General features: G+C 44.6%; 1 protein-coding gene across 4 annotated transcripts in view; it reads right to left on the bottom strand.

The window, feature by feature from the left end:
• The window catches only part of LARP1B (La ribonucleoprotein domain family member 1B), a 579,846-nt gene that overhangs the window by 200,236 nt on the left and 365,328 nt on the right, over window positions 1-14,282 (bottom strand). The window contains exon 11 of one of the 4 annotated variants that reach the window (XM_029591442.1): window positions 7,958-8,654. The exons of the other annotated variants lie outside the window; for them this stretch is intronic. Within the exon in view, the coding sequence (XP_029447302.1) occupies window positions 8,565-8,654 (90 nt within the window). The 3' untranslated portion in view covers window positions 7,958-8,564. Of the gene's footprint in view, window positions 1-7,957; window positions 8,655-14,282 lie in introns of those variants that run through there. 4 annotated transcript variants of the gene reach the window in all.

Below are 14,282 nucleotides of genomic sequence, written 5' to 3'. Positions count from 1 at the left end.
GCCCAGCCCATTAAGCGTTGCGCCTCCTCCGCCACTAGCTGGCTTCTTGTCCCTCCTTGGTGATTGATGTACGCCAAGGTCGTTGCATTGTCCGACAACACTCTGACCGCCTTCCCCCGGATCAGCGGGAGGAACGATTGCAGCGCTAGTGTTACCACCCTGGTCTCCAGGCGATTGATGGACCACCGTGACTGAGCCCTGGACCACCATCCCTGTACCGAGCGTCCCAGACAGACCGCTCCCCAGCCAGAGAGACTGGCGTCCGTCGTGACCACTGTCCAGTTGGGCATGAGCAGTGAAATGCCGCACGTCAGATGGTCGGGATTGAGCCACCAGTGAAGACTGGCCCTCACCTTGTCCGTGAGCGGGAGCGGGAGGTGAAACTCTTCCGACACCGGCTTCCAACGGGAGAGCAAAGTGGATTGCAATGGACGTAGATGAGCGAAGGCCCAGGGAACCAAAGCAAGCGTTGATGCCATAGAGCCTAAAACCATCAGATAATCGCACACCAGAGGCAGCCGTAGGGACATTAAACGTCTCACTTGACTCTGAAGCTTGCAGACACGCTCCTTGGAGAGAGACACCGTGCCCTGTTTCGTGTCGAACAGCGCCCCCAGATACTCCAAGGACTGGGTGGGGACCAAACGACTCTTGGCGAGATTGACCACCCATCCGAGGGAGCGCAAGAGCTGTAGGACTCTGTTGACCGCCCGCCGACACTGTATCTCGGACTTGGCCCGAATGAGCCAATCATCCAAGTAGGGGTGCACCAGAAATCCCTCCCTCCGGAGCTGGGCTGCCACCACTACCATCACCTTGGTAAATGTGTGGGGAGCGGTGGCGAGACCGAAGGGAAGAGCTCTGAACTGGTAGTGCCTGCCCAGAATGCAAAACCTGAGGAACCTCTGATAGAACGGCTGAATGCCTATATGAAGGTAAGCTTCCGTGAGGTCCAACGAAGCCAGAAATTCGCCTGGCCGAATCGAGGCTACCACCGATCGGATCGTCTCCATTTTGAAACGTGGAATGCGAAGACACTTGTTCACTCCTTTCAAGTCTAAAATTGGTCTGAACGTGCCCTCTTTTTTTGGTACGATGAAGTAAATGGAGTACCGGCCCTTTCGTTGCTGCCCCGGAGGCACGGGGGTTATTGCGCTCAGGCCCTCCAGCCGCCGAAGAGTTTCCCGCACCGCTACGCGCTTGACTTGGCCCTTGCAAGGGGACACGAGAAACTTGTCTGCGGGAATTCGTGCAAAATCTAAGGCATAACCTTGACTTATCACGCTGAGGACCCATTGGTCAGATGTTATTTTGGCCCATTCCTCGGAAAAAAATGCCAACCTGGCTCCTACGTTTGGCATGACCGACGGGATCTGCCGTGAGGAATGGACCGTCCGCGTTTCATTGGGAGGTCTTGGCCCCCATCCCCGACGAGGGTCCACCTTGCCTCCCAAACTTTTTCCCCCTAAAGGACTGAGGCCACGAAGACGACCTGGAGGAGCCGGACCTGTAGGAAGACCCCGACGATCTCTGCAGCTGCAACCTTCTACTGCCCCGAAACCGGGGCCTATTGGAGAAAGAAGTGCGAGACTTGGGCCTGTCCTCAGGCAGCCTAAAAGCCCTGTTTTCTCCGAGCGACTGCATCAGGTCATCCAGCTGTTTACCAAACAATAACTTTCCTTTAAACGGTAGCGCACCAAGGTGAGCCTTAGAAGACCCATCCACCGCCCAATTGCGAAGCCAAAGGAGCTGGCGCGCAGAAACCGCTGAGACCATGGCTCTGGCCGACGTGCGAAGCAGGTCATACAGAGCATCTGCACTGTACGCGATCACCGCTTCCAGATGATCCGCCTGTGCAGACTCCTCTTCCGAGAGACCTGCATTGGCCTGAAGTACCTGGGCCCAGCGCAGCCCCGCACGCAGGGCAAAATTACTACAAATAGCCGCGCGGACCCCCAGAGCCGAAACCTCAAAAACCTTCTTAAGTTGCAGCTCCAGCTTCCTATCTTGGATATCCTTGAGCGTTGTGGCCCCTGTGACAGGGATCGTTGACCTCTTCGTTACTGCCAATACCGCTGCGTCCACACTGGGAAGGCGGAGAAGCTCCAGCGTGTCCTCTGGCAGTGGATACAGCCTATCCATAGCTTTGCTCACTTTCAGGCCCAACTCCGGGGTGTCCCATTCCCGGAATAGAATGTCCGACGCCGAGAAGTGGAACGGGAAGGCCACTGCCGGACCCATGAGGCCCAACAGCACCGGATCCATTTTGGCCCCCGGCCGGGACTCCACCGGCAGAGCCTCCACACCAAGTTCCTGAAGAATGGCCGGAATAAGCGGTGCTAGTTCCTCCTTTTGGAACAAGCGGACTACCTTTGGATCATCACCATCCACCGCCGGCATTCCCTTGCCGGTACCGGGCTGGCCCCTCTGCATCCGGCCCGTTGGCCCCCCCAGGGGCTCTACGGGCGGATCCGCTTCAGCCGATGACATAGATTTGCTGTCCTTGTCCTGAGAGATACCCCGCACAGGACGCTTCCCCCTAGGCGGGTCCGAGGTTCTCCTGGACCTATCCCCAGCTTTCCTCTTCCGGGAGCCCGGCTGACTGTCCGAGCCCCCCAATGCCTTACCCGCCTTTCGCCTGAATCTTTTATATTTTAGCACCTTGCACAGGAGAAGCGCAAAATCAGAAGAAAACGAAGCCTCTGACCCCGAGGATACATCTTCTCCACTATCCTCCCCCGGAGATGCTGCCCCCCCTGGGGGGCCGCTGCTGCGGGGAAAGCGCGGGAGGCATGCCACCATTACCGGCAGCCTTCCGCGTGGCCTCCCGCACTGCCCCCAAAATGGCTGCCGTTCCCGCGCTGAGCTGGAACAGATCCGAGCTGCCTTCCCCGTGCAGAGCTGCGAGCGGGGGCGATCGCGCCGGCCGAGACCGGCCCCCCCGACTGACCTCGGACGGCCCCTCGCCGCCCGAAACGCAATTTGAACAGATGCCATCGCGCGGCAAGAAGATCCCCGCGGCATCCGCCGCCCTGCCGGAGCACCAAACTGCCGAAAGTAAAAATTAATTAAAATTAATGAAACGCCCCGAACCGCGACGAAAACGCCGAAGAACGGAGAGTCGGCAAGGCCAAAAAACAAACCAAGTACTTTGTTTTTAAGATTTCTTTTTTTTTTACTTGCTGCTGTCCCTGGTCATGGGCTCCTGCTCCAGTGGGGGCGAGTGAACCGGAGGGGGACTGTTTCCAGCTTTAAATTAATTAAAAATCTCAACCTTTCCATGGCATTTTCATTACCTCTTTTTTGATTCTGTCCTTTTCTAATTTTTCAGAATTATTCTGTATTTATTAAAATGCTGCGGTTTTGAGTCTGATTCTTTTGCCTTTCTTTCCCTGTCCTTTCTTGTGTTTCTCTTCTTTTCCCAGGTGAAACCTCTCCATGTTCCAGTATCCCTTTCTGACAGATTCAGGCATTATTAGTCACCTCCCATCATTCAGAGAATGGCCCCAGATGGGTGCTCTACAATAGCGCCTGCATATCAGAAGATAGAATGGGTTACAGCTTGGATGTGCTGGATGCTAGCATTAAGTACCTTGAAACTTATTTCCTGACATAAATGACCTTTTTTACAAAATTTCTACCAATGCACATTTCCTGATTCTCTTGCTCACAGCTTTATTAGTTTTAGCCATTTTTTAAATAAATGAAATTCCCAAAGTCTCTTTTCTACTGTGTGTTTGTCTTGATCAGACTGTTTGGGACTGCCTCATATGTATATGTAGAGTGCTGGGCACATCAAGTAAAGCTAGAGTAGTAGTAGGAGTAGTAATCCTACTGCTTCTACCTAAAGAGAGAAAGGGGAGACCAGAAGTTCCATTCAGAACTAAAGGAGCCTATTTTCTGGGACATGCACGTCTGCAGCCCGCTTATATACGCTAGGCATGTGCAGAAGGAAATATTTGTTTCGTTTTTCGTTTCGCTGGGACCCAAATTCGTTTCATTAGTTTCATGGGGGGAAAACCAATTTGTTTATTAGTTTCATTCGTTTTGCCATTAAAGTCAATGGGGGTTCTTTTATCAATTCTGATGAAACTTCTGGGGAGCAATCATCAGAATGAGAAAAGAGCTCCTAGGTAGACTGTGGCAAAGTGGCACCAAAGTGGCATGAATAGCCTAAGGCACTGTAAAGGGGAAAAGGGGTACCAGGAATGGCAAGAGTGCTTTAACAGAGGTGCAATGCAGCAGCGAGAGTGTCAAAAACACACCACAGCTTCAGAAGAGAGCACTAATAAAAGTTGCATGAACCCTCGAAGGCAGCATGACAGGCAAAGTGGCATCAACATCCTGCAGCACAAAGAAGGGGAAACATAGCAAGCAGAAAGAGTGTCAGAAAAAATCACAAGGTGCTGATAAAGGGACAAAGCAGCAGAAAACTAGCATCAACACACTGAGGAACCATAATAGTGGCAAGAACACCACAAGGAGTAGAATAGTCTGGTGTATGGCAGCAAGGCAGAGTGGCAGAAAGTTGATAGGTGCAAGAAAGGATGGCAGAGCAGAGGTAGTCTAGGAAACAACCTTCTCAGATAGAACCCAAGAAGAAAGTGCACTGTGTGCTATGCTTGCTTAAGGTAGAAATACAGTGGACCCTTGACTTACAAACTCAATTGATTCCAGAGGGCTGGTTGTAACTCAAGTTGGTTGTAAGTCAAGACTTTTTTCCATAGGAAATAATGGAAATACTCATAATGTGTTCCAAACCTCCCAAAAGCACCCCTTACCTAACCATCAGCTATATAATTGAGCGGTGACCGACATGCCATGAATGCGCAGAAGACAGCAGCTCTCACAGACGTGCCGCGCTTGCGCGGACGAGACATCTCTCACCGACGTGCCACACCTGCGCTGCAAATGCGCAGAAGGGAGCAGCTCTAACTGGGCGGAAGAGAGCTCTGACTGACGTGCCACGAACATCTCGCTTATTTTAACGGGCCCATGAGCAGCTGTGACTGCGCGGAATAGACAGCTCTGGCCAGCACACCTTGCCCATTTTAACAGGCTTAATAGCTTGTTTCTATAATAAAAAATGGTTGTATAATGTCTATAATTACCAGAAACACCAATAACTTCCTAGTGTACTCACCAAAAAGTTATAAAATATGCCTACCCTACTAGAAACAATTTCAAAGTGGATTACATTCAGGTACTGTAGGTATTTCACTATCCCCAGAGGGCTTACAATCTAAGTTTATACTTGAGGCAATGGAGGGTAAAGTGACTTGCCCAAGGTCACAAGGAGCAACAGCAGGACTCAAACCCTGGTCTCCTGGTTTATAGCCCACTGCTTTAACCACTAGGCTACTCCTCCACTCTGCATATGGACTCTCTACATGGGTAACATCAAGCTAGTTTGAAAAAACACTGCACAAATCTCATCTTTGTGTGAGTTTCCTCACTCCGAAGGTCATCAAATCTTCATAAGAGTGCACTGTTCTGTTCGTACATCACACTCTGCATGTCAAAGTGGCCCCTAACCGCTACACCTCACCTCGAGTAACTAGGTGGGCCTCATAGAGGAGTATAAATACCTACCTAGTATGAGGGCATTATGGCTAGGTGTTCTCTCTCTCTCTCCTGAATGACACATAATGATATGTTTCATTCATGGAGGATTGCTATTCGTTTCACAGACCCACAAATGCAACAAATAGGTCCCTATTCATTGCAGATTTCACATTCATTGAAAACAAATGCACATCCCTAATATACACAACTAAAAAAGAAACCCAATCCTATTAGAGATCTCATGTCCCCTGACTTGTCCTGAAAATTTAGTATAGACAGAACACCAAACAGAAAAGCTATTAAAGGGATAGAAACAGTCACAGCAATCTCATAACCCTTCTTTTCCTTCCGAAAGTAGGATAAAAACATAGATTTTGCCAATTCAGCCACCAGCAAAATCTGGTGACCACACTGAGGCCATAAAAAAAATCTGTTGTGAGAATCTTTGCTCTAAAACCACCAGAAAACAGATACTTATTTGATGATGAAACTTATTCACACAAGTTACCAGTGGTAAAAGCATAGGGGGAGATTTTAAAAATTTGCGCGATCACGTACTTTTGTTCGCGCACCAGGCACGAACAAAAGTACGCTGGATTTTATAAGATACGCGCGTATCTTATAAAATCCGGGGTCGGCGTGCGCAAGGGGGTGCACATTTGTGCAACCTGCGCGCGCCGAGCCCAGCGTGCGCGCTGCCTGTTCCCTCGGAGGGAACTTTCCTTCACTCTCCCCCCACCTTCCCCTACCTAACCCACTCCCCTGGCCCTATCTAAACCCCCCCTTACCTTTGTTGGCAGATTTACACCTGCTTAAAGCAGATGTAAATCTGCGCGCGCCAGCGGGCTGCTGGCGCGCCATCACCCAACCTGGGGACTGGTCCGGAGGCCTCGACCATGCCCCCAGGCTGGCACCATGCCCCCGGGCCTGCCCCCGAAACGCCACGTCACGCCCCCGAAATGCCGCGTCATTTCGGGAACGCCCCCGACACGCCCCCTCCCCGCCCCTTTTACGAAGCCCCGGGACTTACGCGCGTCCCGGGGCTCTGCGCGCACCGGCGGCCTATGCAAAATAGGCGCGCCGGCGCGCGAGTAAATCCGGCTAGATTTACGCGCGCAGGGCATTTAAAATCCGCCCGAGTCTTTGCTTATAAGACTATCTTAACATAGTAACAGAAGCAAGAAAAAAATTTCATCTTACTTGATAATTTTTTTTCCTTTACGTTAAACCATTCCAGAATGATTAAGACCCTCTTTCAGCTGATGGAAGCAGAGTACTTGACTTTTTTTCAATCTGCATTATCACTACTACTTACTTGGATCACAGAATGGATCAAGCCGGTATTCCTTTGTCAAACCAGATTAAAATCTTCAAAAGCGCCAGCATTTTTTAAAATGATTTACTTCAATTTTTAAAAGAAAATTTCAAAGGATTAAACTTTAACTAAACAATGTTTATTTCTATTTAGCTTCCTAGGTGGGTTTCTGGACTGGGGTAGCAGAAATAAAAGAAAATGATCATGTAGGATTAAATTTCTACTACACTAGTCAAGAACTATTGGGAAGTACCAAAGCCCAATAACTATTATGGAAGGAAGGATGTTAGACCCACAAGGATGTTTGCTCTATAAACAGCATCTTCTGTGAGACCATCCATTTTATAATGTTTAATAAACAAATGTAGTAACCATGTGGCTACTTGACAAATTTCTGCAGAATTTACAGCCCCTACTCCCCGAAGAGGATGACTGTGCTGCTGTTGAATGGGCTCGATTATTTCTGGAACCTGCCTTTCAACATTGTGTGCTAATTGTCTCCAGCCATCTTGCTATGGTAGCTTTGAATGCAGCCTCACCTTTGCATGATTCTCCAAATAATATGAATAATTTATCTGTCTTTTGAAAAGAATTTGTGACTTCTAAATATCTTAGAATTCATCGTACATTAAAATACTTGAAAGACCTATTTTTCCCTTCACATTCATATTTTGGTTAAAAAAAAAAAAAAAAAAGGATGGGACTTGGCCTACTTGTTACTGAATCTGTAGTAAATTTTAAAAACAGATCTGTACAAGATAATGCTTACATTTCAGAAATACATCTTGCTGATGTAATGTATACTAGAAAAACTGTTTTTAAAGTAAGATCTTTAATTTGTCTGTTTTATAGGTTCTAATGGAGCGGATACTAGGGTTCTTAATACCAAGCTTAGTACCTGATTTACTAAGGGTGTTTCCCATAGACACAAAATGGGAGAAAAGCCTTAATGAATCTGGACCTCAAGGTTCCATTGAGGTATAATCGCTCTAAAGGTAGAATGTAATTTCTTTACTCCTTTCAAGAAATGAGCAACATCTGGATGGGATTTTATTTATTCTTTTATTACAATTTCTATACCAGTACTTGGTGGGAACCATCATATCGGTTTACATCATTTCACATTACAAAACGATAAAACAATATTGCTAACAAATTTAGATGCTCTTGACTACCTCTGTAACATGAATTGCTGATACTTGCACCTTTAAAGAATTATGTGCTAAACATAACACTTTTGAAAAAAAAAGTTAAAATTAGAAATTTCTGCATGCTAAGGTGATACTAAATAATCCTTACAATGTGCCTCAAAAGAACCCTACACACATATATATGCTAAATTAATTTTTCTGTAGCCTTTATTAGAATAGATATCATAGAGGGAGAGTATCCTAACTAATCTTGACCTCTCACAAGCCATGCCATAAGATAGAATGAAGATGAGTCCATTAATACTGGACCCTATATTAGAAGTCCTCAGACAATTCAGCTCCCCTAGTACTACTTGAGCTTTCTCCTTCTCTATATTCCTTAGAGTGCACCCTATCAAGGGCTAGGATGGAAAAACGTACATTAACTCCCCCTTTGGCCACATCTTTACTGAAGTATTCTTTGTGTTGGTTGTAAAATCATTTCACCTTAGCATTTTGGTGAGATACTATTAGATCTATCTGTGAGGTGCCCATTATTTTACTATCTTCTGATATGCCTCTTGGCTGAGCTCCCACTCACTTGGATCCAGATTTCTGCTGAGGAGCCAATATGTTTTCTTGTCCTGCAATACACAGTGTAGATATTTGTTGCAGATTTCTTTCTCCTTGTATATTTATATACGCCACTGCCATTATATATTGTCACAGAGAAATCTCACAGCCTTTCCTTTCTGAAGCGGAAAAATGTGATGTAATGCTAACCTTATTGCTTGGCCTCTAATCTGCTGATTGCCTATAATGCTTCTAAGTCCATTGTCCTCGAACAACTGATTTTGACAGTGTGCTCTCCATCCCATTAAGTTTGCATCTGTGGTTATCATCTGGGATGGAGATCCCAGCATGACCCCTTTTTCTAAGTTTGCATTCTTTGAGCACCAAACTGGACTTCTCATTGAAATGGAAGAGAGAAAAGACTTGTAATTTTGATACTGAGGCAACCAACATGACATACACAACTCTGTACTATCAAACTGTACACCCAGATATTCCATTGCCTGGGATGGGAGATGTTTGCTGTTTGCAAAATTGATTTTCCAACCTAAATTTTCTAATATCGCTATTCTCTGACACTCTGCTTCCTTTGTTGTGGCTCATTGAAATAAGAATGCTTAAAGCCACTAGCTGAGAAAAAATTTATTTAAATGCTATAAAATAATAAAATATGTCTTACGGAGAGGCAGAGTACCTTGCAAGGCGCTAGAATAAAGTTCCTCTCAAATGATTTTACTGATAATAATACATTACAAAGAATTTATAGTTGTATATTTCCAACCCCTAAACTAGGTTACATAATGGTCAGTTTCTCTGATTGGCTCTTATAAACAATAATTTGCTCTTATTCTTCAAGTTAATTAACCGTCTCATATGTAATCTGAAGGGAACCAGCTGCCATCACCGGTGTGTCTCCCACCTGGCCTCCTTCATTGACCAGGCTACAGCAACAACTCTCCGGCCGCTGGCTGCCCCATTACTCTGAAGGAGGGAGAGAGGCTTCCTGCACCTCATGATATCACTCCACCCACCCCCATCATTAGCTGCCGCAGCACCACTTAAATCACGGCCCCGATGCCAAAGGGAACCAACCTTCATCACTGCTGCGTCTCCCACCTGGCCTCCTTCATCAGCCAGGCTACAGCAACAACTCTCTGCCCACCCTATTACCCTGAGGGAGGGTGCCCGTGCCTCATGGGATCACTCCGCCCACCCCCGTCATCAGCCGCCACAGTGCCACTTAAAAAATTGTGGCGCTGACGCCAAAGGTGCTTCCTCCTCGTTCAAGCCTCATTACTGAACTACCATGATGGTCATGGACAACAGTGAGTACAATTTGCCGTCTATACCACTTCAATACTCCATCACTGTAATCACAAGCCAAGGTCGTTATGGTGCAGGAGGTATTCGAACATTTCCTCCCTCCATATGCTAGAACCCTCACTAACATTTATTTGAACACCTTGATGCCTGTCATTGCAAGTACTTCCCTAATCCATCACAAAAAAGTCTGCTGTCATTTATGACCTTCTAGCCTCTGGAACCTATGACTGTATCTGTGTTACTGAAACTTGGTTAAGAGATTATGACATTCCAATTCTTAATTCCTGCTGCCCACCAAACTTCTCATACCTTCATAAATACCATCACAACGGTAAACTGTTGTGATGGTATATCACTAAATGACGGTATAGAAAATTTTTTAAATAAAATAAAATAAAAATAAATCCAGACTAGGGTAAAGTTTAGCTGTATTCTTTATATATCACCTGAAATGTTCCATGTTAGATGTCTCTATTCCAGTTCCATACAAACTGTTATGTCTGAAATGTCAACATATTAACCTTTGTCTGATCTACTGCCCTCCAGGGCTACTTGCCAAGAACGCATCACCCCTATGCGAATCGATCCTTAACCTCAATTTAAACTCCTCTATGACCATAATTCCAGGTGACTAACATACACCCTCTGACCTCCTCAATAGTATCCCCTACTCATATCTTGTTCAATACCCTACTCCTGTGGCTGGAAGCAAATCATTTTCTCTCCCACTCACAAGAAAGGCAACTGCCTAGACATGGTTTTTGTTAACCCCACCGGCTTCTACATAAACGAAGCAAATGTAGACATAAGTGAAATTCCTTAAAGTGACTACTGCCTCATCATCTTCGCTCTCAGATCCAAACGCCTTGAATGAACCTCACACAAAAATATCACTGCCATGAAACGAGGAAATTTAGATCCAGAGACCCTTATTTATTTATTTATTTTGAATTTTTATATACCGACATTCTCGATACAAATATCAAATCAAATCGGTTTCCATTATAACAAAACAGTCGCGGTTAGGCGTTACATTAAACAAGGTGACTGAACATAGAACGTAGATGTTAAGTAGTAATAAATGAATCATCGAACGTTAATAGACGTAACAAAATAAATAAGATCAATAAAATAAAATAAAATATAATAAATATAAAATAAAATAAAATAATACATGTTAGAGGGCGTAACAAGAATTAATGCATCTACTAAGGTAATTTTCGTAACATATGGACTGTCCAAATTAGGCGTGAGCAGGCCCTAAGGGAAGTGTGGATGGTTATGAGTCCCGTAGTGGACTGTTAGGCCCTTTGACCGGTGTCAGAGTGTTCTTGGGACTCCGGGAAGGCTTGTCGGAATAGCCATGTTTTTAGTTGTTTTTCACAGTTGCTGTCTTATTAAAGTGAGATGCAAATGTCTCTGTGATGTTCATCCCCGAGAGTGTGGGTGGTAGAATGGCAGGAGCTGAGCTGGGGTTAATTGCAACCAACCTCACACCTATTCTGAATAAACTCCTGTAACTCACCCAAAGAATTCTCAGAATTCTGGAACACTTCCCTTACATCCACCCTTGATCAACTGGTCCTTTTGAAATCATTCTCAACCAAGATAACTAACTCAGCCCCATGGTATAGTGCCATGCTCCAAACCAAAAAATGTGAGCTGGGGAAATATGAGAGGAAATGGCAGAAAGACCCTAACCACACAAACAAATCACTCTATGACAGTAAAATTGCATATCAAGAAGCCATCAATTCTGCTAAAAAATGTTTTATATCTACACAAAACTGTCTTCTACACTAAACAACCCCAGAGAATTATATGCCTCCGTAAAGAAAATTAACCCCAGCTCAGCTCCTGCCATTCTACCACCCACACTCTCGGGAATGAACATCACAGAGACATTTGCATCTCACTTTAATAAGACAGCAATTGTGAACAATACCTTTAATAATTACCATATTGAAGAAACTGATGAATTGACCACTGCCACTCCAACCAGAAACCATCATTTAATTCCCTGAACCCCTGCCACACTTCACTGCTCAAACTGGATATTGCTCCTTTTATTTCTAACTTCATTAACTCATCACTACAACATGGTGTCGTTCCCGACCTACTAAAACAAGTTTCCGTCAGGCCAATAATAAAAAAACCCCAACCATCAGCTGACCCAATTCATCTCAATTACTGCTTGATCTCCTCTCTATCCTTCATGGCCAAAGGCTTAGAAACAGCAGATCTTCACCAACTCTGCAACATTTACTCTAATATCATCCTTAACAATATCAATTCATTCAGGAAACATTACAGCACTGAATTACTGCTGCTTTCCAGCTTTGACATGGTAAGACAAGGTTTTGATCAGGGTTCAGCTTTTCTCATGTCTCTTATCTCCTCCGCATCTGATACTGTAAATCATTCCATCTTACCTTCCAGACTGCGTTCAATTGGTATGATTGGTGCTGTCCTGACCTGGTTCTCCTCGTACCTCAATAACAGGACCCAACAAGTCCATATTGACCCTTACTTCCTCTGTGACGTTTGAGTTCTGGGGTTCCCCACCCTATTTAACCTCTACTTTACACCATTATGTTGCACCCTTGCTGACCTTGGAGTCCAGTTCTATGCCGATGATATCCAATTCTTTTCCACTTAAAGAAACATGGGCCCTTACAGAATCTTTCCTTACCAACTGTCTTACAACCATCCAAAAATGACTCAACAATAAAGTAGTCCTCAACATTTCTAACACAGAAATTGTTTTATCACGTTTCCCTATTGAAAACACACCCAGAAACTTCTCTTGAAACCCACTCCATCTCCCAAAGTGCACCCATAAAGAACTATTCCAATAGTTAAAATAGCCAGGCTTGATTTAACATGCAAACAAGCTTTCTCAATAGCAGGACCATCTCTATGGAACTCTATTCCAGTGACTCTAAGATTATTGACCAATCCTAAAGAATTCAGAAAAGAAATTATAAACCTACTTATGGTCCATTGCATTCAACACCTTACACACCAACTAACTTTTCTATGCCAAGTTGTGTATTTTATTGTATACCAAGTTTTATGTTGTAAAGTAATCTCTATTTTAATTATGAATATTTATTCTGTAAACCGCCTAGATCTTAATTTGTATATGCGGTATAGAAAAGATTTCAAACAAATAAAATAAATAAATAACTATTACCAACTCCTCCACCTACAAACTATGCCTTCTCAGTCAGCTTAAGCCCCTTTTTGAGCATTCCGATTTCCGATCGGTCCTTCAATCCCTACTATTCTCCGGTATAGACTACTGTAACTCACTCTTAGTAGGCCTATCATTGCATATGACCTGTCCTTGTAAAGCGTACTCTATGCTTATGGCCAGAGACACAAGAACACTTAGACTCAGTAGAAAGTATACTTTCTTTTTATTAATCAGTATAAGTGTTCTCGGGAGATGCTGGGTACTGGATGCCCTTAGTTTTACAAACTGACCAGCATCTGCTCATATACAGGAAGTGACCCTTCTTTTATAGATAACATGCAATATTGTGGAAGCTTCTAGAGTAGCGTGACTGCCCAAAGAATTTTTTACATAAGTTGTGATGTCAAATGCATGATTAGATCATCCCTAACTATCCCTGATTGGTTTATCCAGGACTTGTAGCCCATTTACCATGGCTGTCAAGATAGTTCTTTGTTCTGTTAAAATCTTTACTGGTCAAGATAATCAACACTTCTATAACTGTGTTGATTACAAACTCCTGAGAATAGTGCCTGAAGCTCCCCTGTGGTTTCTCCTTTGTGACCCTAAAAGTAGGCATCACATGTCTGGTGCCAGCTTGCCTGCCTCTACAGATATCCAGGGACATTCTGTAAGTCATGCTCAGAAAGTCACCTAGAGTCCATTCAGCCTAGGCAGGAGAAAGAAAAGCAGAGGCTTCTGGGGATTTCCTTCTCCATGTTGGTTTTCTGTTCAGGCATACTTCTCATTCTCTGCAGATTATTCAAAACTCAGTGGCACGAATCCTAACTAGCACTCTCAGTCACGAATATATAACTCCTGTACTTTGATCATTACATTGTCCCAATCTCCTACCCTATACATTACAAACTCTCAATGATCATACATTCCATTTACAATTTACACTCCCCCTGGATCTCCTCAATAATAAAAATCTACTTTCCCTTATGACCCCTCAGATCAGCAAACCTAATGCTATTAGATGTCCCATCTCCTAAGCTTACTCGCCTTGATAAAACCAGAGAACACGCTTTCTTTGCTGCAGGCCCTCTCCAATGGAACAGCCTACAGAAGGAAGTAAGATGTCTCCAAGAATTTTTTTTTTAAGCCCTAAAATCCTTCCTCTTCAAAAAAGCGT

Source organism: Rhinatrema bivittatum, chromosome 1, assembly GCF_901001135.1.
Source record: "Rhinatrema bivittatum chromosome 1, aRhiBiv1.1, whole genome shotgun sequence".
In the NCBI taxonomy this organism is placed as follows: Eukaryota; Metazoa; Chordata; class Amphibia; order Gymnophiona; family Rhinatrematidae; genus Rhinatrema; species Rhinatrema bivittatum.
Note: the sequence above shows the minus strand (reverse complement) of the source record. Positions and strands in the feature narration are given on the sequence as shown.